The 27,185-nt window shown below is 58.1% G+C and overlaps 2 protein-coding genes and 1 non-coding gene across 11 annotated transcripts; 1 reads left to right on the top strand and 2 right to left on the bottom strand.

Moving 5' to 3' along the window:
* Window positions 1-250: 250 nt before the first annotated feature.
* Window positions 251-7,284, bottom strand: KLF8 (KLF transcription factor 8). Of its 8 annotated transcripts, none has more exons than XM_056359889.1 (6): window positions 7,195-7,212; window positions 4,313-4,451; window positions 3,315-3,867; window positions 2,559-2,685; window positions 2,317-2,450; window positions 251-1,280 (listed from the first exon to the last, which is right to left on the bottom strand). In XM_056359889.1, the coding sequence occupies exons 2-6, from the start codon at window positions 4,367-4,369 to the stop codon at window positions 1,099-1,101; spliced, it is 1,053 nt and encodes a 350-aa protein (XP_056215864.1). In that variant the 5' UTR covers window positions 4,370-4,451; window positions 7,195-7,212; the 3' UTR covers window positions 251-1,098. The 8 variants fall into 8 exon arrangements, with proteins under 8 accessions (XP_056215864.1, XP_056215865.1, XP_056215866.1 ...); XM_056359888.1 differs by lacking the exons at window positions 4,313-4,451; window positions 7,195-7,212 and adding exons at window positions 1,438-1,489; window positions 4,783-5,064 and having other exon boundaries at window positions 1,148-1,280; XM_056359890.1 differs by lacking the exon at window positions 4,313-4,451 and having other exon boundaries at window positions 7,195-7,284.
* Window positions 7,285-12,677: 5,393 nt separating this feature from the next.
* On the bottom strand, window positions 12,678-26,756 carry LOC130158808 (ras-related GTP-binding protein A). Of its 2 annotated transcripts, XM_056359851.1 has the most exons (10): window positions 26,498-26,753; window positions 25,988-26,023; window positions 23,688-23,787; window positions 22,624-22,690; window positions 21,398-21,620; window positions 19,314-19,409; window positions 17,636-17,758; window positions 15,283-15,374; window positions 14,213-14,328; window positions 12,678-13,216 (listed from the first exon to the last, which is right to left on the bottom strand). In XM_056359851.1, exons 2-10 carry the CDS (start codon window positions 26,012-26,014, stop codon window positions 13,119-13,121), a joined length of 942 nt encoding a protein of 313 aa, XP_056215826.1. In that variant the 5' UTR covers window positions 26,015-26,023; window positions 26,498-26,753; the 3' UTR covers window positions 12,678-13,118. The 2 variants fall into 2 exon arrangements, with proteins under 2 accessions (XP_056215826.1, XP_056215827.1); XM_056359852.1 differs by lacking the exon at window positions 17,636-17,758 and having other exon boundaries at window positions 26,498-26,756.
* Window positions 26,757-27,069: 313 nt separating this feature from the next.
* Window positions 27,070-27,141, top strand: TRNAE-UUC (transfer RNA glutamic acid (anticodon UUC)). The gene has a single exon. It is a non-coding gene; the product is annotated as a tRNA-Glu (tRNA).
* The last annotated feature ends 44 nt before the right edge of the window (window positions 27,142-27,185 follow it).

The following is a 27,185-nucleotide window of genomic DNA, read 5'->3' as shown; positions in this document are numbered from 1 at the left end:
TGCCCGTCTCCAAGCAGCCCAGCATCCCCCAAGCCAAAGGGAAGCTCCCCTCCACCCACAGGTACTGGTTGGGGGGTGGTGGTGCTGTCAGTGTCACAGCCCTCCCATCACCCAACAGCCCTAAGGCTCCAACCCCAAATCCTGCCACCCTCCCAGGAGAGTGGGGATGCCCCCACAGCAATGGGGAGGGGGCTTTGGCTGGGTGGGGGGCACCCCACCAAAATAATAATTACAATTAAAAAGAAAAGCATGTGGCCACAGTCTGCCTTTTTAACTTAGAAATGGTTCCACTGTCCCATAGTCTTCAAAAAACCCGAGAGCTGGCAGCCCCAGCCCTCCCCACCCCATCCTACCCCCTCTTTAAACTTCATAAAATCACAGTTCCACGTTCCGCAAAGTTTCCCTTTTTTTTTTTTTTTTTTTTTTTTGATGGTGGTCATCTTGTTTGTGGGTTGCTGCTGGGTTTTTTTCTGCTCTTTCTTGCTCTTTCTTTTCCTCCTGGCCCTCCTGCAAAGCCCAGCACTTGCCCAGTGATGCAGAGAGGTGATGTGCCAGGGTCCCTTCTCCTGCTGCGACAGGGACACGCAGTGGCTGGAGATGGAGAGGCAGTGGCTTTCTGGAGAGGACAGCCCGACAGCTATTGCACGGGGGCAATGGCAGAGCCCCCCCCCCCAGCCTCTGTCCTTGCCATGGCTCCTGGATTTTGCCACGAGGGCTGGGAGGGGAGCCAGGGACAGTGATCACACGAAGTGGAGATAGGCAAGAGGCTGAAGAGGCCAACACGCAGGTCTGGAGGCAGCTACTGGGTGAATCCTGGGTGAGGAATGGAGAAGGAGCCTCTGGACATCGAGTGGGGAGGAAAAGCCCAGGAAAAGGAAGAAATGGGAGCAAGAGAGAAGTCCAGAAACTATCTTTTTACATCTTGTGCCGGTGAGGCTCCTGGAGCAGCCACAGTTCACCTGCCATCAGGCGGAGCTCAGCTTCTCTGCTCCCACAGTCCCTTCACCGCACACTGAGAAGTGGAGGGGGATGCTGCCCCCCCATTTTCCACCGCTGTCCTTCCCATCCCAGCCAGGCGCCACAGGGACGTCAGCCCCTTCACATCATGACGTGCCGCCGGCGGTGAAGGGCCAGGTGGTCAGAGCGGGAGAAGCTGCGGTCGCAGTCCGAGCAGCGGAAGGGCTTGATGCCCGTGTGCTTGCGGAAGTGCCGGGTCAGCTCGTCGGAGCGGGCGAACTTCCAGGTGCAGCCTTCCCAGGTGCATTTGTAGGGCTTCTCGCCTGCGCAGGGGGAGCAGAGAGGGGTCAGCTCTGCAAAAATTACTGCCACATGCCTTACAGGGCAGGGGGAGGGAAAAAAAAAGGCAGTTTTTTGGTGACAGCGGGGTCGCCACGGCCAAGCAACCCCCTCAGCATCCCTGCACTTGCCCGCACCCACCTCGGCGCTCACCCAGCGCGGTCCGTTGGCGCCACCGGGTGCACGAGCGTTGCTGTAAGGCATAACACAGCGCCGCGCCCGCGTCACCAGCCAGACCCGAGATGGTATATCGGGGTGTGCACACACCCCCCACCTGCAGCATCGCCAGGTCACCCCTCGCGGGACAGCAAGGGGCACCCCGCGAGGTTCATTACAGCACCCCCATGCATGGGTGGCAGAGGGGTGCCCACCCCCTGTGACACCCTGCCACGGGCAGGGTGTGAGTGTAGTGGCAGCACCCCACTGTCCTCCCCGGGGCCTGCCGCGGTGGCACCCCACGGCGGAGCCTGGGGTCCCAGGCGCACGATGGGGCCACCAGGAGCCCTCCTCCCAAGCAGAGGGACCGCAGGGCACTGAGGGGGCGCTGAGGAGGGGGAGAGCCACCCGAGGGAGTGTCCCATAATGAGGCTGGGGGGCAGGAGGGTCCTAAGGGCATGGCCTTGGGTACCAGCACAGAGCCCAAGTGCCCCCAAAGGCCCCTAAGGGGGTCACCCCGAACCCTGGCATAGGGTGCCAGCATCCTCTAAGAGCACCCCTAAGCCCTGACACAGGGTGCCAGTACTCTGAGCCCCCAAAGGGAGTCCCTAGTTTCAGGCAGAGGGTGCCAGCACCCCCATAAAGCCTGCCCGAGCCCCTGAAGTGCCCCCAGCCCTGACACAGGGTGCTGGCACCCCCAAAGGGCCACCCCGAGCCCAGGGACACACTATTATCAACCCCAAGCCCATGGACAGACTACCATCACCCCTCCAGACCCATCCCTGCGTGCCTCCAGCCCAGCAGGAGCTGGGGGCACTGATCCTGACCCTCCCAGGCAGGGGGGCGCACGGCACTGGCCCCTACCCGTGTGTATCCGCCGGTGAGCTTTGAGGTGGGAGCTTTTGGTGTAGACCTTATTGCAGCCCTCGAAGTCGCACTGGTGGATACGCCGTTTCTTGAGGTCGGGGGAATCAGCTCGCTGCCCCCGTGCCGCCGGCCTGCCAGGAGAAGCAAGGGATGGAGGGCACGGTCCCCACACCCATGGACACCACGGGGCACCTGGGGACACAGGTGGCCAAGGCTGGGGGACATACAGGGAGACTTACTCTCTCTGGAGGTCCTGGAAAGGCGCTGGGCCACTCTCAGAGGCGCTGTCCTCACTGTCGCTGTTCATGTCCATGGGGTACATGGAGCCCGGGTCAATTTTCACTGGTGGAGGGCGGGAAAGAAAAGCTATTGAGAAACAAGGAGGAAGAAGGTGAGGCTTGTGAGCAGAGAACAGACACACACCCTCAAAAAAACCTCACCCCTGCACCAGAAGGGCAACCCTCCCCCGGTCTTGCAGCACCCCAAATTCTGTCGCCCCCCAAAAACCCAGTAAGATCAGGTTAGGGAGATGAAAAGCCCCCCGTCCTGGGGCACAGGCATCGGGGGCAGCCCTTTCAGTTGCCTGCTCCTGCCTGGACGAGGGGAGGTCCAGGACCCCCACCCCGGGTAGGGTAGGAAGCTGGGAACGTCCTGGGGAAGGGGCTGGAGGGGCCCGGGAGGGGCAGCTGAACTGAAATCAGAGCCGCTGGCAGCCCGTGGGAAGGGCAGGCAGGCTGCCAGCAGCGGGTTGGGTGGCAGGCAGGCAGCACCATGCCCAGAGCGTTCCCTGCCCTCCCCATGTCCTCTGGGGGGCACAGGCTGGGGGCTGAAGGCCCGGGGGGGGGGAAGTGCTTTGATGAATGTGGCATATGTGGGGAGGCAGCCGGTGGGTGGGGGGACACCCCAGGGTGGAGAAATCAAGTCCCCTTCAGGGGTGCCGCTCCATGAGGTGGGAAAACCACCCCCAAAACATCAGGGTTCCTCCCTCCACGCACCCTTACCAGATCCAGCATTCTTCCCGTCCCCCCCGATGAGGGGCACAGTAATGGCAGTGACACCATCGGTGGGCATGGTAGTGTAGACGACGGGGAGGGACTGAACCACCACGGGGATGGTCTGGAGGTTGCCCATCTTGCTGGGCAGGTTGACGGAGGGGATGGTGTGGATGACGTGGAGGATCTGCTGCCCGCCGCTGCCCTGCGTGGAGGCCAGGATGGAGCCGGGTGAGAGGACAGCCGGGATGGCCGAGGTGGAGCTGAGGCCGGAGGGCGAGATGGAGACGGTGGCGGGAGCGGGGAGGGGGGGAGCCACCAGCAACGGGGAGGACTGCACGGCCACGGGGGGCGGCGGCGGGGGGGCCGAGGCCGCCGTCGCCTTGGACTTGTTGAGGGAAAGATCGACGGGCTCGGCTTGGGGCTGGCCACAGTCGCTGGCCAGCAGCTCCTCGGGGGGCTCCGTCTTGATGTCTGCCAGCAGCACCGGCGGGTCGAGGGGGCCCTCAGCCAGCAGCGCTGACGAGCTCATGGCGGGCGTCGCCTTCCCTTGGCCCTGTGAGAGACCCGCGGCCCGTGAGGAGACGGGGAAACTGAGGCACGGGACGGCGGAGGGGCCTGCCCGGCCCTCCCCTGGCCAGCGGGCGCCCGGGGCACGGCTGCTGACCGGGGGGGCCGCGGCAGGCGGCCAGGGGCGGGCGGCTGCCCCGGTCCCTCCAGCCCCCGGCCCCTCAGGCGGGAGGCGGCCGAAGGCGGGAAGGGCAGCGCCCGCCCCCCGCGCGCCTTTGTGCCGCCGCCCGGCCCCGCCCTCCGCTTCCCCGCGGGCGGGGCGGGGTGGGCGGGGCGCGGCGGGGGTGGGCGGGGCGCGGAAGGCGGGGTCCCCGCGGGGCGGCGGCGGGCCCCGCCACGCTCCCCTCCCCCGCGCCTTAAAGGGGCCGGGGCAGCGCAGCGCGTAACCCGCGGTGAGGAGGGGGGGTGGGAAGAGGCGACGGGTCACTCACCCACGGGGGGCTCCTCCGCGGGTGCGGCGCGCTCATCCCCTCCGCGGGCAGGATCATGCTCCCCGCCGCGCTCCGCCGGCCGCGCCGCGCCGGGCCGGGCCGGGCCGAGCGAGAGGTGTGAACGGCCCCGGGCTCCACCCTGGCTCGTCCCGGGGTGGAGCTCCTTAAAGGGGCCCGGCCCTCGCGGGAGGCACCGGGGCAGAGCCCCACCCGCGACACCCCCCCCCCCCCCCTTCCCCGGAGCGCTGCGCACACGCGGTACCCCAACACGCGCGGAACTGCCCCCCGCAACAGGGACCCCCACACAGCCCCTCGCCGGGGACCCCCGGGACGCGGGCACGCGTGGGGCAAGCAGCAGGCAGGCGCCGCGCGGGGGACCCCCCCCCCCTCCCCCCAGCAGCACGGCATCCCCCCAGCGCGGGCACCCCTCGCCCCTCCCCCCCCCCCCCCCCGGGACCCCCGGCACGTACCTGCCTGTGCCCGCTGCCCTTCCCCCGAGACGGGCCCACGCGCCCCACGGACACGCGCACGGGCACACGGCCGGCCCCGCCCCGGGGCACACCCAGCGCACACACCCGCGCGGCACACCCGTGCGGAGGCACACGCGCAAATGGGGGGGGGGGGGGGGCGCTAAAACCCGGCCAGTGACCCCTCCCCAAAACCAACACAGCCCCACACCAGGGACCCCCCGACACGCCCAGCCACCGCCAGGGACCCCCCAAGCCACAGACACTCACCCGGTACACACGTATCCAGCTGGGGAGCCCCCCATACACACTTAGCCAGCCCCCCACCAACCCCCACTGCCGACCAAGACCCCCCCACAATATCCCCCCCACAAAGCCAGAGACCTCCAAACTCCCACACACACACTCAGGCATCACCAGGACCCCCCAAAACAACCCCCCCAAGCAGAGACACCCCCAAACACGCCCACTCTCACCCAGAGGCACCCCTCAACAAACCCACTCACACAGCAACAGGATCCCCAAAACACAGACCCCCCCAAACACACCCACATCCAGGTACCCCCCCAGCCAGCCATGCAACTGCCCCCGCCAGGGGACCCCAACCCCAGCACACCCCCTGGAGGCCCCCCAGACCCACCCCACCTCCTCACGCCCGGGGGGGTCCCCACAACCAGGCCCTTTTGGGGTGTGGGGCACAAAGGGGCCACCTGCCTCCCCAGGAACCCTCCCCAGCCCATTTGGGGGGGCAGGGGGGCTTGCACCCCAAAGCTCCACGGGGCTGGGGAGTGAGGGATATGGCAGCCAGGTGGGCAGGGGGCCTTGCTGTCCCCCCCCGGGAGCCCTCGCCCAACCCAGGATTTCATCAGTGAGCTGAACTCCCCCATTCTCAGCCCCAGCACACCCGAAACCCACCCAGGCGGGGGGGTGGGGGGCAGGGAACACACACCCCATGCGGCCCCTGCAAAGCCCCACGTCGGGGAGCTGCTGTGCACCCCCCCGGGAATAAATAGCGACACCCCCCCTTTTTTGCCATCAAGTACCTGAGGGATGTGGGGCAACCCCAAACTATGGGATGACCTTTGAAGAGGGGGGGGGGGAAGGGGGAGAAAATGCCTTCCGTCCCTCCCTGCCTGGTCCCTGTGCCCACCCACCCCCACCCCAGTCCGTGTCCCCCACCCGTGGGCGTGGGGGGGCACACCCCGTCGCCGTCACACCCCCCCGAGGAATTTCCTCCCCGCTCCACCCTCTGGCAGCCGCCCGGGATGCTGGGGGGGGCAGGGGGGGCAGGGACCCAGCGGGGCGTCCCCCGGGGGGCGGCTCCGCCCCACTTCCCACGGCTGGGGGGGCCTCCGGGTGAATGGATTTTTGGGGACACCCCCCCAAGAAAATATATATATCATATATAGCCCTGCCCCCTGGCAGGGTCCCCCAGGGGCATGGGGCAGCCCGGGGGGGTCCTCGAGGAGCACCCCCACACCCCACAGTTTGGGGGTGCGGGGTGGATCCCCAAAGCCAAGGCCGTGTGTGCGTCCCCATACACGTGTCCCGCCCCCCCGTACACACCCCACATGCCCCATACACACCCACTGGGGCAGAGCAGGGGGCAACATGCGAACGGCTCTGCTCCCGCCTGCCCGGCCTGGGGGTGGGCAGGGGGCAGGCAGGGGGCCTGGGGGCAGGCAGAGTACAGGCAGAGTACAGGCAGGGTCCTGGGTGCAGGCAGGGGGCGGCAGCTGCACCCCGGTGCGGGCGGCGCTGGGGCAGCGGGGACACGGCCGGGTCACCTCGAAACCGTCTTTTTATAGCGCGGGCAGCGGCGCAGGCAGGGGCGGGCAGCGGGGGTGGGGTGCGGGGGGAGGGAAGGGCACCGAGTCCCGCCAACGCCATCTGCTCCGGGGCCCCCACCCCCCAGCGCGGGGGGGCCCTGCCGGCCCCACCGCTGCCCTCAGCCCCACGCGAGCAGGGCAGGGCAGGGGGGGGCCGCCCGAACGAGGAGGCGCTGGCCCTTTAAGAGCAAAGGGCGTGGGAGGGGGGGGGAGGGAGGGAAGGGCGGGGCGGGGCGCGCCGCGACGTCGCCCCTCGGTCGCACACACACCCCCCCCCACCCCCCCCGCCGTGACCTCCGAAGCGCGCGGGGGCGCCCTCCCCGGAAGCGGCCACGGTGTGGGGGGGCCACGCGGAGCCCGGCGGGGGGGGGGGGGGGGGGGAAGGGCGGGAGGGGCGGTTCCCGCCCCCCCCCCCCCCGCCCTTCCCTTCCCCCCCCCCCCAACCCCCCGCCAGGCCCCGCTGTACCCAAATGCCCCCCCCCGCAGGTCCGCTGCCACCCGCGGGCGCTGCCCCTTTAAGAAGCCCCGGGGGTGGCACCGGCCGCGCTCCCCAGCCCGGTTCCCCCCGGCCGGGCCCGACACTCACGTTCCCCCGCGCCTCCGAGTGCATCCCCGCCGCCGACGCCGCTGCCCCGGGGCGGTGCCGGGTGGGGCGGGTGGGGCCCCACGGGCGGGGAGGGGCGGGGCCGCGCGGGGCGGAGCTCCCCTCCCCCACCCAGTTTTGGGTGGGGGCACACCTACCCCACCCCCCCCCCACCCCAAAAAAAATTAAATAATTAAGGGGTGCCCCGCCCTGCGGTGACATCACCAGCAGCCAATGGGCGGCTCCCCGCGCATCCGCCGTTGCCATGGAAACAGATACAGGCTTTGGGGAGGGGGGCTCCCCCACCTGACACACCCCCACCCCCTCAAATCGGGGCGGGGGCGGCACGTTGCTGGAGGGGCTGAGGCCTGGCCAACTCATGTCAGCGATGGTTGGGAGGGGCAGAGACACCCTCCCCAGCTGGGGCCGTGCATCCGCCCGCACGCAGGAGCATCCCCCTGCACCCCCCACCCCCCCACAGGGGCATGGAGCACCCCCAGACCCGGGGCTGAGCACCCATGGGTGCCCCAGGGGGAGATTCCCACGGGGGGGGAAGGGGCGGGGCTGCCTGCCACCCTGCCTGCAGTCATGCCCACACAGCCCTGGCACCCACATACAGCTCCCCCCCCCCCCCTCCTCAAAACGTCTGGGCTGCCTGGAGCCCCCCACCCCAGCTAGGGGGGCACCGGGCTGGCTTGGGGGGCAGGCTGGGTCCCGGGGGAGTCAGGACCCCGGGTAGCGTCTCTCCGAGGGGCTCAGGGGGATGGCAGGCGTGAGGGGGGTCTGGGGGTTCCCCAGCCCTGGCTCCTTCTTGGGTGTCTTGGGGAGCCCCCAGCCCCAGCTGCCAGGTGGGGATTTCGGGGGGGGGGGGGGGGGTGTCACTCCCGTGGGAACACGTGGCAGGGCCAGACCTCCCATGGGGGCTGCTCCCCCCCCCCCCCCCCAGCCTGCAAGAGGTCACACCAGAGCCCCCAGACCCTCAACTGGGCCACCCCCTCCTCCATGCCCAGGGATCCCAGCCTAGGGGTGCCCCGTGGGTCCCACCCCTGCCCTGCTGTGATCCCCCCAGTCAACCCGCCCACCCGCGCAGGGGGCAGCGGTCGCAGCCCCCCTGTAGGACACACTGGGGGCAGCCACCACTCCCCACTCGTGTCAGTGTGACTCAAGGGGCTGGACGGGGCCACCCCAGCGGGGACCCGGCCTGGGGAGAAGCTGCCCTGTGTCACCCGGGGGGGCAAGGGCAGGGACCCCTGGTGACATCCCGCAATTCTCCCCCCCAGGAAAGACGGGAGGGGGGCACCTGGCTGAGCTGAGGAACCCCCCTCGCCTCCATGGGCCCCCCCTTGGCCGTACCCCAGAGCTGTGACACTTTTGGGGACTGAAAGAGCTTTTTGGGTATGGAGCCCAGAGGGACCCCTACCCCGACATCCCCAGGCTGAAGGACACGCTGCAAGCCCCAACATGCTGAGTCACCACCCCAAAAAAGGGGGAGGAAAAAGGGGTCACTTCCGCTCCCCCCCCCCCCCCCGAAACCCCAAAACACAGGGCTGGGGGAGCTGGGGGGGGTGGGACTCTGAGCACCAGTGCCGGGGGGTCCCACAGCACCGGTGCCACCGCTCTGTCCGTAGGCTGGTGCTGGAGGGGAGAAGGGCTGAGGATTCCCCATGGACTCCCCGAGCTACCCCTCCCCCCGCAGCCCCCTCCACCCCCCGAAAGCAGCAAAAGAACTTGGGGTTGTGCTGTACCCACGGAGGGTGGCGGAGCCAAAAAGTCATTTATTTGCCTCGAGAAGAGCAAAAGCGCTCAGCCCTGCTGGGGCAGAGGAGTGGGAAAGGGGGGACAGACCCCCAGGAAGGGCCCTGCTGGGGCGAGGGGGCTGGGGGGGGAAAGGGGGGGGCAGCCCCCCTGGGAAGGGCCCACCCGTGCTCCCACCCACCGCCCGGTAAAGCCCCGAGGGTGGTGGGTCCAGCCATGGGGCTGGGGCTGAGGGACGCAGCCCACCCGCAGCAGGGCAGGGGGCTGGCTGAGGGGGAGCAGCAGAACGAGCCCGAACGGGCGATAGATCACGGACGTGACGATGGATGATGGACACGCGGCCGGTGCCAAGGGCCACCAGCACCCTGACATCTCCGGAGCGGAACAGCTGCCCGATGACACAAGTGGCACGCGCTGTCCTTGCCCACCCTTGGAGCAGGGTGTGTGTGTGTGTGTATAAATGCAAGGACCCCCAAAACGGGGGCATGCGGCTGCTGGCCCACCGCCCCGAGGCAAATAAAAATGTGTTGAACAAGACCAGCGCAGCGCCGCGCCTCCGCCGCCACCGTTAACTGCCAGCCCCTTGACCACACACACGGCACCTGCCCGCCAGCACCGAGCACACCGAGCCGTTTGTGCAAACCGTCGTCACCGGGCAGGGGGATGGTGTACCCCCAGGAGCGGAGCCCCTCCGGCACAGCGCCAGCGCCCGCTGCTTGCTCGATCAACCATGTCCCTCGTGGGGGTCTCGGCCCCTCCCAGCCCAGCCGACCCCAGGCCACTTTGTCCTCGATGCACCAAACACTTGAGCAACCGCAAACACCGACTCAGCCTTCAGGAGCAATGCACGGAAAGGTGGATGCTGAGGTGGAATATTGAACTGTCGGACTCAGAGGGTTGTGATGGGCGCTGGGAAGTCCCCATGGTTATAGAAGAGGGGACCGTTCCGTGCTCTCCAGCTTTTTGGAGACCACAGCAGGACCTTGTGTCGTCTGGGGCTCCCTAGTACGAGGGAAATGCGCGTGGAGATGCTGGAGCATCCAGCAGGCACAGGGAGAGGCAGAGGGAGCTGGGTAGCTCGGCTGCTGCCCCCAAGCACTTGCCGCGGGGACAGGGAAGCGCCGGAGATGGATGGTGACAGAACAAACAGTGACAGTTCAAGTTGTGCCATGGCAAGCTCCGATACACATATTTTTACTAATAATTTCAAAATCATGAGGATGATCACACAATGGAGTAGAGCCCTTGGATAGGAACGCCCACCCCGGGGATACTCGAGTCCCAGTTAGGCCAGTCCCCGAGCCGCCTCCCCCCGCCAGGCTGATGGAGATGGGGCCTGGCCAACGTAGCTCTGTGCCGACCACCGACTGAGCGCACAGCAGCACCCCCAGACCAGCCCACCTCCCCGGGCTGGGGACCTGCCCCCAGGGCACACAGCAGCTCCCAGAAGAAGGGCAGCCTGTGCACAGGAACAGGGCCAAGCAGGGGAGGTTACTCAGCACCTTAATGCCAGGCGGCGGGAAGGTTCTACTGGTTTCACAGTTGAGTCCTCGAGGCTGGAGCTCTGCAGCTTCATCAAGACTGTGCAGTTTGGCTTTCTGGGGCCAGACCCGTGCACCAGCCCGTTTGTAAGAACAATGTCTGGAGCAGGCACCGACCTTTGTTTTATATAGCCAAGAGCTGCCAGAGTAAGGGGGAAGACTCTTCCAGAAGTTTGGGTGAGGGTGCTGGAGCCCGATGCACCAAACCTTGTGGCTGGGCGATGCCCAGGGAGCGTGGCTGCTTGCTGGAGGGCCCTGCCCAGCACCAGCCTCTGCTGGCAGCGACCGACCCTGCGGTCTGAAAAAAGCCCTGGGGTTTGGTGGTGGGAGAGGCAGACAAAATACAACAGGGGCTGCCCAAAGAGGCAGGACAGCGTCCTCAGATCAACCCACCTGTGTGTCTGTGTCCACGCTGCGGGTGTTGCTCACCAGCACGCGCAGAGCAGCACTAGCACCATCTCTGCCAGAGAGCAGAAGGGAAACGTGGATTTCAAGAGAGCCCCCAAAACACCGTGTGCTGTAGGAAAACAGATCGCAGCAGCGAGAGTGAACAGCAGAACTGCAGCCACCACCGCGTTGCTGGCCACGGGGAGGCCACAGCAGGCCAAGGCGCCTGCACGCTGGCGTGGGCTCGCCCTCAGCTGTCACACAGCGCCTTCATAGCGCTGTTATCTGCTCCCCCGGCCCACGCTTCCCCCCTTCACCTTATCACTTCCACACACTAATGTTTACCCCTTGAGGAAACCCAGTGGCAACTCCTTGTAACCATGGGAATAGGGCAGCGCTTCCCGCTGTCCTTTCCCGGCTCTGGGAACCGCTGCCTGCCGTGAACGCCTGCCCGCAGCAGCCAGTGCTTTGCCCTGCGCTGGAACCCGGGCCGTAAGCCATCTTCTGCGCTCCTGGAGCCACGACTGCCTCTCCTGCAAGCAGAGCCCATCCCAGCCATCCCTTGGAGGCAACATTCGCCATCGGCAGCGACTCATCCTCTCGCTCCACAGGCCGGGTTTGGGTGCAGAACGCCGTGAGGCTCCTCCGGTGACCGAAGGAAAGGCAGGGACTGACTGTGCCCAAGCCACGCGGCAGTGGCCTGGCACAGCAGCTGGTCACGCAGCCTGCTCCACCCCGGCGTCAGGCAAAGGCGACTGCAGGCGAGGTTTGCTGCTCCCGCTCCAGGACCTGCATAGAATTCCATGCCTGCAAGCACCAAAGACAAACGGACCCCCGCTGCCGCGCCCCCAGCCCGTTCCCAAGCTCTCCAGCAGCTCAGGCACCGGAATTAACTGGAATCTCAGTTAAGTTCCTCTCCTACAGGGACACTGTCTTGATTCTCACTGAAATCACACCCAGGCCGACAGGGCACTGCCGAGCGGGCGCTGCAAGGCCGTAACGACCGAGAATCGATGGGAGGTTCTGCGCGGAGCCCCCCCTCAGCTCCCCAGCCCAGAAGCGCCCTTCAGCCGCCCGCTCTACGTAACACCCTGTCACTGCCCCGCAGCGCGTGTGTGGGCACAGATACAGGGGGAGGCATGATTTTGAGAATACAAAGTGGAGAGCCAGGCTCAGTCACCACACCCTTTTTTATATAGTAATTCGATGCAGCAGGAAAAAGAAAAAAAAAAGAAAGGGATGCTGACAAGAATCAGCTCCCACCCAGCACGCCAGAGATCCCCCTAACTCACAGTGCTTTTGTTGTTCCTACGTTTAATGGAAATGCACACAAAAAATTCATTAAAAAATAGACAGTAATGTCAAGTTAACATCGGTGCCAAACACTGCCCAAGTGGCTCGTCGCAAACATAGCTAATACAGCTCATGCACACACCACACACCACCACCGCGCTCCAGGGCTGCCCCGTGCCCGCACCGGCCCCCCCTGGCTCACCAGGACCAAGACCAGGCACACCAGGACTGTATCGCTGCTTGGTCAGTTCAGACCCTTGGCCCCCTGTTATTTACCGTGGCCTTTCCATTGCTTTGGCAAGTGTAAAAAGGCCAAGGCCAGCCTGGCTGCTTCATCCGCTGAGCGAATTTTACCTCCACCTGTCGGGGAATCCTCTTAAATGAAGCTCTGGGATGGCCTCCAGCAACACTCCCCCAAATAACGCGAAAGGAGAAACGCAGCTATTACATGCCTGCTTGCCAAAGCTGCCCTAGGTTTTAGAAGAGAGAAACCCCCACTTTCCAAACCTCTAGGGTCTGAAATCCCTGGTAGCAAAAAATTTATTTTCATGACTGAAGACAAGGAGAAATTTATAAACATATTCTAGCAACCAACCAATAAAACAGTAAATATTCCATTCCTGTGACTTGTATGATCACCCGGGAGCAAAAACATCCAAAAAATGGCTCTGCCATGTGCCACTATGACAACCAGGAGTATGAGGCCACGTGCACATCACCTGTCCTTACTTCTTCCCAACCCCACGTACGCCAGGGAAGTCTCTTTTGAAGGTCCGCAGTGTATCCAGCCATCCTCGGAGTGACTAGTGTCCAACGTTAAAAGGAGAAAAAATAAAGCAGCACACTCATTTCAAAGCCCAACAAAGACATCGACATTGTTAGATTCTCCTAAAAATAAGTAGTTCCAATTCATTTTTTCTCCCCCCAAAGGCCACGTGCCTTGGCCAACGTTCAGCGCATAAGCAGGCTGTGCTTTGGTCCATCCACTCTCTCCAGCTTCTCAAAGTGTTTTCTGGCATTGCGGATGTTGATCAGCGTAGCTGCAGAAGCTGGGATGGGAAAGGAACAGGGGAGATAAAAGAAAAAAAAAAGTTAAAAGGGATGGGAGTAACCGAGTCCTCAGAAGTTCAGTGCCGCCTAAAAGCGATGTCCTGTCAGCATGCTTATTGCCACCCTGCGGCTCCCTGGCTGCGCAGAACCGAGTGCTGGAAGGTCGGGGCCGCTGGCTGATCCTGGCGCAACACCCAGGGAGTGGGAGCACACCGCGCTCGAGCGGCTCGCTCCCAGGGCCGGCTGCCCCAGCCACCGCGCTGCCCGTTCACTGCACCTCAGGCACCATATCGCAGCAGCTGCCAGCTCAGGGCTTACACGGGTTTTCCCTAATTCAGTAAAACCTCTGAGGAGGACGGAAGCATCCGCACCGCAAGCCCCAAGGCTGTCCTGGCCAGCATCTTGAGCACCTCAAATCCTAACAGAAGTGGTTTCAAGTGGAGCTGTGTAAACAGTTAAATGGTCACACTGCGCATGTAAGGGCTGGCACTGCCAGCTGCAGTTTCTTCTTTAAGATAAACAGATGCTGCTATAATTAGAGTCCTCGCCCACCAAAACAGTTCAGGCAGCAAGAGCAGAAACCCAAATGTGATCCGTCTTCTGCTTCCTCTCCGAAAAATCACTGGGGCTGCCAGCTCAGAACAGCCCAAAATAGGTTGTTAGACATGACCCACGAAGTCAGGTCACATCTGTTTCAGTGGTTCCCCACCGCTGCCACGATCCTCCACCCGACAGCAGTGAACAGCTCGGCTGCCAAAGGCACACGGCTCTGGCCCACCGCAAAGCCAGGCACTTTCTAACCACCTTCCCCCACCCTCTGCTCAGACAGGGCAAACCTGCAGGACAGTAGATCCCTCTATTTAATTACAATCAGTTCCATTGCTTTCCCTGGCGTCTGTCATTTTCCAAAAGAAAAATCGTTTAAACTAGACTCATTTGGCTTTTTGTCCCTGCAAACAAAAGCAGGCCAGCAGCTTATCTTGGCGTCAACTTACGTATTGAAGGGTCTGACATGACCACCATCACATATGTATTTGATGTAAAGATGTCAATGAAAGCAGCAAAGTTAGAGTTCCTGACCTCCATACTCTGGAAAGAAGCTGCCAGCTTACTAAGAGGAGAGAAAAAAAAAAAAAGAAAAAAAAAACAAGGAAAAAAACAAGGTTACTGGAACATTGCTCTAACAGCTTTTGTGCCTACCCAGCCAACATCCCATTATTTGAGCTGACGGTAACAAAGAAGTGCTTGAGTCCTCACTTGGCAAGCAACACCAGGTACAACTACAAGTTTGGTTGGTTGTGGGTTTTTTTGTTTGTTTTGTTGTTGTTTTTTTTTTAAAGAAAAAAAGTCTTTAGCTTTAGGCTAAAATATAAAATGATTTGTGCACTGAATGGTGAAGGCAATTCAAGAGACAACCCTGTGGAGTCTGCTATACCCAAGCAGTCAACATCACTTCCCCCACGGATGCCACAGCTCAGCCATTTAGAAAGGCAGGTGAACACTGTGGATAACCAGCAGAAATAAGTATAAAACTGAAACATCTGGAGACAGGTCCATACACCACCCCACCAGCTCTCCATCCTACCCAGGCTCCAAACACTTGCAGATATTACCAACAGACTGCGGAACCTGGAGGCTGTTCAAAAGCTGAGCTGCTCCCAATCAAGCTTTCCGCTTTTCCATTCGAAATACCGATAAACAGCGCCTGCAAGCCTCTTGCTCCCAAACCAGCACCGCAGTACAGGGTTTGAATCAAAGCTCTCCGCCTGACAGCAGCACTGTTGACTCTCACTAATTTATCAGTTTCATCCTGAAGCTCTCCTACCTTGCCCAGGAGAAAACGGTTGTTTCAAAACAAGCCTCCTTCCACCATCAGCAAAGGAGGAAGTTACAAAAGATAACTATTAATTCAGTTGTGTTTAAGCGTGGTGCAATTTAGAGTACAGCATCTCTGCTTGCTGAGGAGTCAGAGAACTAGCAGGAATTTGGGGAGCCTTTGTGCTTCTGGATGAAGCCGAAGTGCCTGCTGAGGTATCTTCCCCACCTAATGATTAAATCATCTCACCTGCAACTCAGCTTGAATTGTTTAATAATGTTGCTGATTTTCTCAAATCTGTGGACATCCCGCTGTTCTTTGCATTGATAGTGAGAAATGACCTGGAAGGCAGAAGGACAGTGCAAGCTGGTTATTTGTTTCAGCACAGGTTTCTCAGCCTCGACAGCAGCTATGGGGAACGGGTAGCAAGGACAGATTCCTTTTGCGTTTTGCCGACTGAACTTGGAAACTATTTGCAACAATACTTGTGGTGCTTTCATGATAAAGCAAGACTCAGTAATACAATTACCAGAGAGCCTTCCACAAGGGCAGATGCAAGTATGTTAAGATATGCAAGAGATGCTATTGTCCATCTGAGGTGTGAATACTCCCAACATAGCAGCAATTTAAATCTTGATTTCAAAAAAGAAAGTGCACAGAGAGGAAAAAAAATGCAAGACCATCACTGCAGGTAGGGGAAACACACACTTGACAAAGGCTGGAATAGCTTTTCCTTCCTAAGTCTATCGTGCCGCAGGTTCTCAAGGACCGAACCAGGGCAGTTTCCCGTTCTGCAACAGGTGGGCTGCACAAGCACTGCTCTCAAAGCCCGGCGCGCTGTTCCTCCCCAAGACAAGCAGAACAAAGGCAGCCGGTTCCTAGGGAGTTCTCTCCCCGTCAGTTCACTGAGTCAGACCAAGAAGCGCTAAGCTGCCTGCATTCAGATGGGGTCCCCTCCTCTTCCTCCCACGTAGCGATCCATCAGCAGCACAGACCTCAGTGCCTGGCTGCCAATATTCAGAGGATCAAAAGGTTTTTTGAAATCCTGGCAGCGTGACCCACAGCTCTCTCTCCCTGACCGTTTTCACAAGGCTGGTAGCCTATAGACCTCCTCTCCTCAGCCAAATCAGCTAACGGGCCGAGAACTGCCTTTACTGCATCAGGGGAATGGCACACAACCAAACAGTTACATCATCTTCGTTCCCACAGCAAACCAAAAAGGAATATTTTTAAAAACTTACGCTGTGTGCTTCAAGCTCTTAAGAACCATTACACGGACTGCTACTGGAAGTGTCAGACGCCCTGGTCCAAGGATGTTAAATCTTACTTTTCTACCTACACAATCACATTTAACAGATGTGTAAGAACTAAGCTTTCTGGTTGGTTTCCTCCCCCCGCCTCACCTCAAGCACCTTAAAACGATCATGTACTTTCGACTTTTTAAACCTGCCTGATTATTCATACAAGTACAGGTTTAGCCAGATTCAAGGACTGCATTCGTACCAAAGCCTTCATTGTATGCAAGTTTGTTCCTTAACTTTCCAGATCGGTTTTTCTCTTACTGTGATTTGAATACAATCTCAGAGCAAGATTTCACTTCAGGAGAAAGAAGTCCTGGGGGAAGTTTAAATACACGAAAAAAAAGTGAGAAGAAAAGAGTCTTTTTAAAGAGAAGTTACCATTACACTAAAAAATAAGCATAGAATTTTTGTAGCAAAGATTACTCTTTTTCAGTAAAAAAAAAAAAAAGTACTTATAACAAAATTACATACCACCACGGTGGAACCATTTATTATCTACAAAAGGTCAAAAAGCAGAACTTGCCAGAAAAGGCGTGTGTTTACTTCCGATAGTTTAAGAAATGAGAAAAGCTAACAGCTCCTTTTCCACATTCCCTCCATCATTTCCAAGTCAGACATCTAGCCATCAAGGAAAACACTCAAAAAAACATATCAAACCCAAAATTCCTTCAAGAGTTATGGCGCAAAGTCTGAAGAGACCAATCCAGAAACCAAGAGTACAAATGGACAAGCAGCAACGGTGGGTTTAACCAAAACATTTTATCCTGCAGAGACAACAGATCGGAGCACAGCTACCGTGCAGCCGGTAACTTCGAAAGCCATCACAAACCAACCGCTTGTGATCCTCTATCCATACTCTGGGTTTGTAGAGCATCAGACAAAAAAAAAAAAAAACAACAAAAAAACAGAAGAAAAAAGAAATCAGGCCCAGATAAAATGCTAGGCCAGGAGGAACTGAAAAGACTTATTTCAAGCTAAAGAAGGTTCTTGCCCAGGGTAGAAAGGAATTCTCAGAAAAGTCCCACAGCTGACAACAAAATGGGGATATGAAACCCTCTCATAGCTTGGAAGAGGGAAATACTGATCAAGCCCTCAGCTCAACTGCTAGAAGTGGAAATTTTGGGAAGGTCCCCGTGATCCACGGAGTCACGTCAACTCCGCTCAGTATCACAAGGCCTGGATCAATGCGTTCCGCCATCTGGCACCTCTCTTTGGGCTACTGCCACAACAGCACTTTCCACCCAGGGAACTCCGTCCTAGGCTGGGCAGAGGAACCCGAGGGGCAGAACTGCTGTATTCACCAGGAAAGTGGCTCTCTCAAACAGAAGCACTTCATCTGCCTCGATGATCTGAGCAAAGTTCCTCAGGTTCATTTCCAGCTGCTGGACGTTGGGGATCAGCTGATAGACTATACTGGACCAGGCCTGTCAGTAAAGAAAGACACAACATAAAGGCTGCGTTAGCACTTCTCTGCCTCATCCTCGTTAAGCAGCGTGCTCAAAAACTGATTATTTGCAGTTCTGGGTGCCGCTAGCCTAGGTGAGACTGAGAAGCTTCTCCCACCTCCACGTCCAGGTATCTCCACTACAGCAGAGACTACAAGGGGCACCCCAGACCTGAGCAAACTCTTCACTAGGGCAAGTTCTTCTCCACATCACTCCCAGAGAACCTACAATACTACTAAAAAGACTTAAACCATCCTAATTTTAAGCTGCTGCTTCTGGATAAACCCGCTCAGGTTTTCAGAGGTTTTTTTTTTTAATCTTGAGTAAGGTCGACATGAAGATGGATACCTGGCAGCTCACCACTGACCCAAACAGAATGCTCTACTCCGACCCAATGAATCGGGCCCAGGCCCAGAAGGGGTTGGGGATGCTGTAATGGGCATCTGTCCTTGTTCAGACTCAGGTCCTCTAAGCTCAGCTTCACCTCGCTGCCTACCTACCGCCCCAGGTTTGTGTCAGTGCCTGCCCACGCGCTTCCCCCCAGGAGTCGGGGTGGATACTTGTCTCCCCTATTCACCAAGTAACTGATAGACCCTAAACACTTCTGCCACCCCACTGGCCAAATGCAAAGTCAAAAGCCTAAGCCATGGGTACAAGCTCTGAAGAGCTCTGGCAGGGCTGTCTAGAACAGCCCAGGTGCATCAGCCACTCAAACAAAGTCACCAGCGTAACAGATGACCATCAGGGACACCTGCAGGAAGACAGGGCATGCTTTGGAAGGCTGATTTCTAGAGGCAGGTGGGTATGTGCTGTGTGAAGAGCGATGTCTGGCCTATGGTACCATGTCAGCCTCAGCCAAACACAGCACACACTGAAGGCAGAGGAATTTGCAACAGCATTGGATGGATTTGCCAGGATGGTGAAATCTGCCATCCAAAGTCCCACTGAAGTCAGAAGAAAGGCCAAATGGTCCTCACCTTCTGACAAGCAACCCAGCCACTACACTACCACCGCTGCTTATTAGCATTCGCTGGCAATTATACCAATCATTTGCTATCAGCGTAGCCCTGATAGCACTCACCGCTCCCACACCTGGAAGACCTCCGACACTGCAGTCAAGACTGACAGATAGCAGAGAAACCCCATCATCTCCCAAAAGAAAAGCAAATTCCCAGAAGGGTAAATGATCATGTTGCAACAGTGCTACAGAGAAACACAGGAAACAATTCCTTGCTGGATAAATATGACTAAAAAAACCCATGCAGTAGCTCTTTCTAAAGCACCCAGGCACAGTATTCAAGCAGTATTAGCGTACTGACACCATGACTCCAACACGGGGAGAGGTTTTACTTTCCCTAATTAAAATCCAGATGCTCTGACGCCATTTACAGCAGCTAACCTCCAGAAGTAGCTGCTGCAGAACCAAAAGGGCCAGTCACTAACAAACGAGTAACAACTAACCACTCTCCCTCCTCGTGCTCTTACGTTCAGATGGGACGGGGGAAGCCAAATACGGAGAGGAAGCTGTACAAACCTTGTAAAGCGTTTCATCCCAGATGGAAGTTCTAAAACACACACATTCCAAGGGACGGGAAAGGCGCTTCAAGTCTTCCTCACGCTCTTTAAAAATCTGGGGGGGGGAAAAATGATTAGCAGCTAAGTGTAAGTATTTCTGCCTTTGGTGCAGTTGCTGTGCTGCATTTACAGCAAGCATTTCAAACAAATCTCAAGTCCCTACAGCACCGGAGAAAAGACAGCAGCAGAGCATGCCGGCCAGGACAGGCCAGCAGAAACCCCTTTCACTGGAGCAGCAGGGACTTGCAGACCACAGCTGTCTTGCAATAGATCTGACTGGGACTCAAAGCTGAAATAACTATGGGCATTGTGGAGTGGGAGTGGAAGTGGACACACATGAGTGTCTCCAAGGACCTACATTTTGACAACTCCCTGGTCACAGGCAAGAAGCTCCATCGCTGAGGACAGGACAGGAAGAAAGCACTCGAGGTTCATCAATATGAGGAGCTCTGAGGCATGTACTTGTACAGTCTTGTCTTCTCTTCTCACACCATCCTCTGCCCTTAGAAGTTATGGTTACAAAAAAAGGGGAGCAGGGGGAACAGCAGAGACCAGACAGCCTTGTGCCAGGCTCTGACAGAACTGCTAGAAATGCAACAGGACAGCCAGCACCATGCCTCTACAGAGGGAGACACAACGACCACCTTCACCTCAGCTGTTTTTAGGAACACAGGAGAACATTAACCCATCCCCAGGAAACGCTGCGCAGGCCAGCACTTACCATCTGGGTCCTGGGATACCTAAGGCTTCAGTAAGATTTTACCGAGACAGAGATTTGGCCCAGTATTTGCATGTTCTTCTGAGTAGCAGAATCAAAACAGCTCTCGATGGGTGTGCAATGATACATGTCGAAAGCATATCTGAAATAAGGCCCCTCTTCTGTCCACCCCTCGCTTCAGGGCCTCACTAGAGTCTGCCCCACCGTGTAAAACCAGAATTTGTGTCCACTAGTCCCAAAACAAATCAGGACAGGACAGCATCAAGCAGATTTTAAGAGTCATGCTTCAGCCTGGAGGGAAGGCAGATGGAAGTAAGGAAAAGCTCCTTGAGTCAACCCTACGAAACCAGCTTGAGCTATTTCTGCACTGAGCTGGAGGGTAGAACCAGAACCAGCAGAGGAGGATCACCACTCTGAGACAGCACGCGTGATCTGAAGCCAGCCTGCTACGTGGAAGAAGTCTGCCTGTGCCGGGAGGTCAGGGTGTGGTTTCAGCCACAGGACCTCGCACAGCCTCCTCTGCAGCTGCCCAGGCACGTACTCACCAGGAATCAGAAGAAATTAATAAGACTTCTTACTTCAGACAAAAGCAGACAGCCTAAAGGGGTCTCCAAACATGCTGCAAGCCAGGGAGTGGCCAAGCAGCCAGGGATGTGCTTGTCTAACCCATAAAGCTCATTTTCCTTTCGGTATCAGGAGTTAGTTGCTTTTCAGTCCAAGGTGGTAGGAACTCAGCATCTTTAACCTCCCTGCCACCTTTCAAGAGCTCCAAAAAGAACAGAAGAACTCCAGACATCTCTTAAAGGCTGATCTCCAGGCTCTGCAGGATGCCTTCTGGGGCAGAGGAGTGCTTATGAGGTGATCTCTGGGCAGGCAGGCCCAACTGACAGAACAGAATCCACTGACAAACCACCTCCTAGTTAACGGGGAAAGTTTCAACTGCCACCGCCACCATCTGCAAAGCCAGCCACATGGTGAGCAGCAAGATTAAGGTCACTGGTTTTCTTTCAGTTCTACCTCCCTTCTGGAGCCAACGTCTGGTGAAAGTGCTAGAATCAGCGCTATAAAAGAAAAGGCTTAGAGTAGGTGTCACTGAAAATAGTTAGTTCTGTTCTCAAATAGATTATATGCAAGAGATAGCGATGACATACAGTTTAGAAAAGGCAGAAAAAGCTTAGAGGGCTCTGACAATTCCTAACATCTGAGAAACCCTTCTAGGAGCAGTGCTGATGGGGCTGTATTTGAACTATGAAATCGCAATGCATCAGCACAGCCAAAAGATGTTCTGTTTGAAAGCATTTCTATGGCAACTATCAGGTTCTCACCAAATCCCGCTGATCCTCCTGCACCAAGTCCATCTTGTGCACTAGACAAAAGATCTTTGCGTCAGGAGAGTTCTGAAGAATTGCCTCCAAGCATGACTGGTAGTAGTGCATGTCCTTCTCCAGTTCACGGCTCTCTACATCAAAGACATAGATGAGGACTTCTACGTTGCGGAAGATGTTGTCCCGCTGACTGGTGAAGTAGTTCTCCATGAAGGTGTCCTGTCTGAGAAGGAGCAGAGTGACAAAGCAAGGAGATCCCTGTTAGAGCAACCAGGTCCTGATTAGCATTGTCAGGAAAGGTGCTACGTGTAAAATACCTCCTGCTAGACAGGCAAGGTTCACATTTGGAGCTAGAGACCCCCCCTCACGGGAGTCCAGGCAAAAGCCCCAGGGTGGCTATATTCCCCGTGACACACGGCTCCCTAAAGCATTTCCAAGCAAGCAGAGCTGGATGCTGCTGAAGAGCATCTGCTCACCAGTCTCACAAGAAGCCACAGCTTCCCTCACATCACAGCTGGCTGCAAACAGAGCTACACTGCTTCTGGGCCCAGGCTGGCTTTCAGAGAGTTGCAAATAGAAAAGCCACAGCAGCAGAAGCTAAAACATAACCAAAACCATCGGTGCAGACGGCAGGATTTAAATCTCCTTTAAGTTTTCCTGAAGGTGGCTCAAGCAATGCATGAGAACTTGAGAGCTGATGGAAGATTCAAGTTGGACAGCTCTGCTGAGGCTCTGCCAGCGGGAGAGCATCCTTCAAAAAGCTGCTTCCAGGAGCCAGAGGATCAGTGTCAGCCTTCAGCACCGCTTCCCAGCATGCACCCCCTTTGGATCAAGCTGGTGATGAACAACTCCAAAACCAGCACCACCTCCCACCACCTGAGGAGAAAGTCCAAGTGAAGGACTCAGGCTTTTTGCCAGCAGAAGAAAGCAGGCAGTGAGGGAAGGGCAGACCTATGCACCGCACCTTTTATGTGGGGATAACTCAAGAGACAGTGTAACTGTGCCAACCCCTTCCACCCACAAGCCTAAGATGCGAATCCATTCTTTCCAGAGCTGTCTCACAAGTTTTACAGTGCACGCATGAAGCCTGCTCTATTCCCTTCATACACAACACCAGCACCCTCATCCCTCTGGGGCAGGAGGACCTCTGTTTTGCTACATCCCAGCCTTATTCCCCAGAGCCAGCCCCCAACGGTTTCAAAAGCAAAAGAATAAACAGTACCTACCCTCCACAGTCCCAGAGGTTTAATACCAGGTTTCCTAGAAATCTAACATGGGAGTGCTCCACATCAACTGGAAAGAGACAACAGGAGTTTACCAACTGCACCACACTCCCAGACCAGAGCTACCTCTTCGGGCAGCCAAAAATGCCATTCTTTGCAACGCAGCCCACAGTTTGTAAAATCCCATCTAAAGAACACCCTTGTACGCAAATGTGTAGATGAAGGCGCCACGGAAACAGACAGTTCCCAGAATAACTCAAGCCTTCCTACTCTCTACCCAGGACACTATTCTCCTGAGAAGCGTAGTGGGAGGTTCCCCTTTAACATGTTCTCTCATCTCTGTGATATTTTAAGAACGATATTAGTTCCAGTGCAGTCTGCAAGGCCTTCAGCAAGCCTTAAAAGAATAAAACACAAAGAATGTAAACTTTATGAACAGGCCAAGTTTATGGCAAAGAGGAGACGTACACCAAAAACGGCATTAAGTCCTCACAGGTGCTTCCCAGCGAGGAACATTAGAACCTGACAATTGACAGCCCGGTTTCAGAGGAATCACTTATTGCTTTTTCAGATCCATGGCTTTGGAGAGGGAAAAAATCAAAAAGGTACATGACACCAACTGAGCCTAGTGCATCACCCTGCCAAAACTACAGGTGCAGAGCAAGATCGCTGCGCCTCCAGCTGCGCTGGCGATCAGCTGGCTAACAACAGGAAAGCCTCACCAACAAGGACCACCACGAGAAGACTCTGAAAAGCCCTCTAATAAGAGGTGTAGCTGCAGCAAAGGCCGCTTCCTGACCAAAATAAAAATTAAGGATGTCAGTTCAACAGTAAAGCAGCAAAACTGAACCCAGTGCTGCCTTCCCTTTCAGTTCAGCCTCCTACATGCCCTCAGCTGCGCTCAGGAGTGAAGCTCCCTGTGAGGTGCGGCACCTGGGAGGATCAGCAGACACCCATCTACCCCAGAGCAGAGGAGAGGCAGGGATTGCTGGAGGTAACAGCCTCACCCTTTTAATGAAGGCGATTTGAGCCTTGAGAACTTGTGGTTCGAACAAGAGAAGACTTACTTGTGGCACCCAGGCGCCGTGTGTCCCTGGCGATGTAGTTTGCAAAGATAATGGACCTCATGCTGGTCTTCCCAGACCCACTTTTACCCATCAGCAGCACCTAGGAAGAAAAAAAAAAAAGGAAAGGATTAGTTGCCACAGAGCACAGAGTCCTTCACAGCTCCCTTGGGATTAACACCTTACTGCCGAATAAACAGCCACCAAAATAAAGGACAAATGTAATTCAGACGTGAATACATCACGAGACTGAGGCAAAGAAGAGTACCATGCCCGGGAAAGCAGGAGACAGACATGCTTCCCTCCTTGCTATGCATGGTCACCAAACTGTGGTCAGACTGAAACCCTTCCCTCTTGTTTGCATTCTCAAACTATGGCCACCCCACCCCCCTCAGGAACCTCTGCCCTTCCAGGCACCACACACCCGTTACCTCAGCCGGCTGCCTACCCCCCAGAAAGCACAGCCAGCCCACAGCCACTGTCCTCCAAAGCCCCTTTTCCCAATGCACGCTGGCAGAGGACTCATTATCAGCACCCGGGGAAGAGTGGGAGCTGCTCCCAAAGCTGCCACAGCCTCCCCATCCCCTCACACCTGCTCGCTTTCCAAACACACTGGCACCACAGGTGAGGGCTTGATGGTTTTGACAACAGCAAAAGACTTTGCCAGGACAGAAGAGGAGCTTTACCTCAAGCCTTTAAGACCAGGCTGGAAACAATCCCTTGCCCACTCAGCTCTGGTATTCTCCACCTATTACTTCTCTCCTAAAACACGCTCTTTTCCTTCCCCTTATGTGACTTGTTTTCTGCTCCCCCACAGAAGTGAAATACAAGTTACGTTTCAGGTATCAGAAAACCAGCAAAAAGTTAAAAGCAGATGGGACAGCCCGGTTTCAAGTGCACCAGGCTCTTGTGTAGGGGGGACACTTGACTCCAGAGTCCTGTCTGCAGATCACCAGGCCAAAGGAGAGGCAGCACCTTTGGTAGTCAAAACCTAGGGGGTGACTGGGGGGGCGGGCAGGAAGAGGGAAGACAGTCACACAAGGCAAGACTCTACACTGATCTAAAAATAAAATTGAAAAGCCCCAACAGTGACAGTCAACTCAGACTTGCTCACAAAAACAGCTGTCAAACAAGTTCCAGTTACGAAGTCATATTCAGCCTTTGGCAACAGCTCTAAAAATCTATCATCAAGGATAGAGATCGCAACCGGCCCAAGTCTGCCTGCCCAGCTGCGCCAGTGCCAAACGCGAGCTGGGAAGGGAAGGCACTCACTCGCCTCCCAACCTCGCTCTGCGACTGCATGGCAACAGCTGCCAAAATCTCAGGGCAAAACAGGAGAGGCAGAATCGCACCATCCCGTTTGCATAAGTTATCCTTCCGAGAGTGACTGCAACGTTTCACAGGCTGGCGAGCACCCTTTCCAAGGAGAAGCTGACCACATGTCTCGATGATTTGGTAACAAGGGCTTTTCCTCAGAGAGGCAGGCTGCCTACCCGCCTTTCCGGAGCAAAACCCCCAGAAACCTGCACTGTCTTCTGCCCCTGAGCTACAGGCAGGGCAGAAGGAGCAAACATCAACATCTCTTATTTCATAGCACCTGCAGAAAAAGCACACGCAGAAACACAATACGGCTCAACAGCACAGCCCAAGCCAGCCTACAGGCGAACCCAATTCCCAAGTTTTAGGCTACGGAGGCCTTTCAGAGGGGTCAGACAACAGCACTTAGGCCTGGGCAGGAAACTCAATCCTAGCACACCATGGAAAGGCAGCCGTGTGGCCTCTACACAGCCGCTTTAACAGCTGTGAGTATACTTACTGCTGGAATACACCCACCTCCACCCCCCGAGTTCTCAGGAAAAGCTCTACTCTTTCCCCAGGTGTGAAGTCTGAGCCTCCCAGGAGCCCTCAGCGAATTACAGGCTCCCCAGACAAGTTTCTGTAATGCACTGGAAGGGTCTCCCCCTGGGCTGATGAAGCGGGTCAGGACGTACCCTCTTCCCTCATACCACAGGAGGCACGCAGCGAGCCCAGGATTTTGCAACACGTACCAGTAACGCGGATGCAGTGGTTACCACGACGGCTCCATGGCAAGCCTGCCCTGCCACTCATGCAGCCAATAAACTCAACTCCAATTTTAGTTTCTAGCACTTTAAGTGAAGGATGTGTCTGCTGACACTGAGCCTTCAGAGGCACATGACGGCTGAAGAACACGCTGAGGCAAGGATGCACACACATAATGACATTAGCAAATGCAGATGGGGAATGAAAACCCAACTGCAAGGGATTCTCCTTTCAGTTCTTACCTTTTTCTTCATGGCTGTGCTTGGCATCACCCACCTGCAGAGAGAAGACCACATTCTTAGCCTGCTCTGCCTTCCCCACGTACAGGCTTTGCTCTAGCGCCTGCATCCCACCCCAGCAGCGCGGTGGGAAAGGGGAAGCGCTCCCACCCGGGCAGGGCGCCCCCGGACCTCCGCCGTGCCAGGCGCTTGGAGCTGCTGCCTCAGGCGGCTCAAACTTCAGCCGAAGCCCCCGGGAGCCCCCTGCGAGCCCCCGGCCAGCAGCGCTCCCCAGCAGGCCCAGCAGGCCGGGCAGCGGGCCCACGAGCGGGCAGCACACCGACCGGTCCCGGGCCCTGCCCGCGGGGCGCCCCGCAGCCCAGCCCCGGCTACCGCCGCCCCCGGCCCCGCTCCCCTCGGCCACCGCCGCCCCCGCTCCCCGCGGCCGCCCCCACCCCGCCGGGCCCCGCCGTGGCCTCGACCCCCGGCTCGGCCCGGCCCGCGCCGCCGGGCCCCGCCGCCCCCCGCTACCTTCTAGCCGCGGTAGGCGCCTCCCGGGCCGGCTCGGCGGTGCCCGCGGGCGGCGGCGGGGGAGCCTGCCGGCCTGCGCTCCGGAGGCGGCGGAGCTCTGCGGCACCGAGCGCCCCCCCGCTCCGGGGTAGGCCTCAAAGCCGCGGCCTCACGTGAGCCCGCCGCGCCGCCGGGGTCTCGCCCGCTCCCGCCGCGGCACCCGGGACCCCCCGCCCCCCCCCAGCGGCGCTCACGAGACCCAGCGCTCGGCGGCGGCCGCCGGTCACGTGAGCGCTCGCCCCACCCCTCCCGCGCCCCCTCCCGTCACGTGACGCGCGGCGCCGCGGCGGGCGGGCGGAGGCAGAAAGGGGCGGGGCGAAGACGAGGCTCTGGCTGCCATCTTTGATGCGGGCAGCCCGTTACTGGCAGGAGGGGGTTTGCGGTGGCGGGAGCGCGGCGCGGCGGCCGGCGGCGGCACTCAGGGGATGGGCGAGAGCTCTCGGCGGGGCCCGCCCGAGCCTCATAGCGTCCGGGGCGGCGGGAGCTCGCGGGCTAGCAGAGCTGTGACGCGGCCGGGGAGCTATTCCTTCAGCGCCTCCCATATGGTCTAGCGGTTAGGATTCCTGGTTTTCACCCAGGCGGCCCGGGTTCGACTCCCGGTATGGGAAGCCATGATCTTTTCTTACCCGCCCCGGAGCGGGAAGTGCCGCCC

Source organism: Falco biarmicus, chromosome 14 (genome assembly GCF_023638135.1).
Source record: "Falco biarmicus isolate bFalBia1 chromosome 14, bFalBia1.pri, whole genome shotgun sequence".
NCBI lineage: Eukaryota > Metazoa > Chordata > Aves > Falconiformes > Falconidae > Falco > Falco biarmicus.
Note: the sequence above shows the minus strand (reverse complement) of the source record. Positions and strands in the feature narration are given on the sequence as shown.

What these genes read in the sequence shown, in the direction of transcription:
- KLF8 (XM_056359887.1), bottom strand. Translation starts at nt 5,193, where the DNA reads ATGCCTGAGTGTGTGTGTGGGAGTTTGGAGGTCTCTGGCTTTGTGGGG. An exon ending in TTCCAGGACCTCCAGAGAGA is followed by an intron (nt 2,451 to 2,558) that starts GTAAGTCTCCCT and finishes TTCTCCTGGCAG; the next exon opens with GCCGGCGGCACGGGGGCAGC. An exon ending in TCACCGGCGGATACACACGG is followed by an intron (nt 1,281 to 2,316) that starts GTAGGGGCCAGT and finishes CCCCCTGCGCAG; the next exon opens with GCGAGAAGCCCTACAAATGC.
- LOC130158808 (XM_056359851.1), bottom strand. Translation starts at nt 26,014, where the DNA reads ATGCCAAGCACAGCCATGAAGAAAAAG. An exon ending in CAATTCAAGCTGAGTTGCAG is followed by an intron (nt 14,329 to 15,282) that starts GTGAGATGATTT and finishes CTCTCCTCTTAG; the next exon opens with TAAGCTGGCAGCTTCTTTCC. An exon ending in CATGTCAGACCCTTCAATAC is followed by an intron (nt 13,217 to 14,212) that starts GTAAGTTGACGC and finishes TTCCCATCCCAG; the next exon opens with CTTCTGCAGCTACGCTGATC.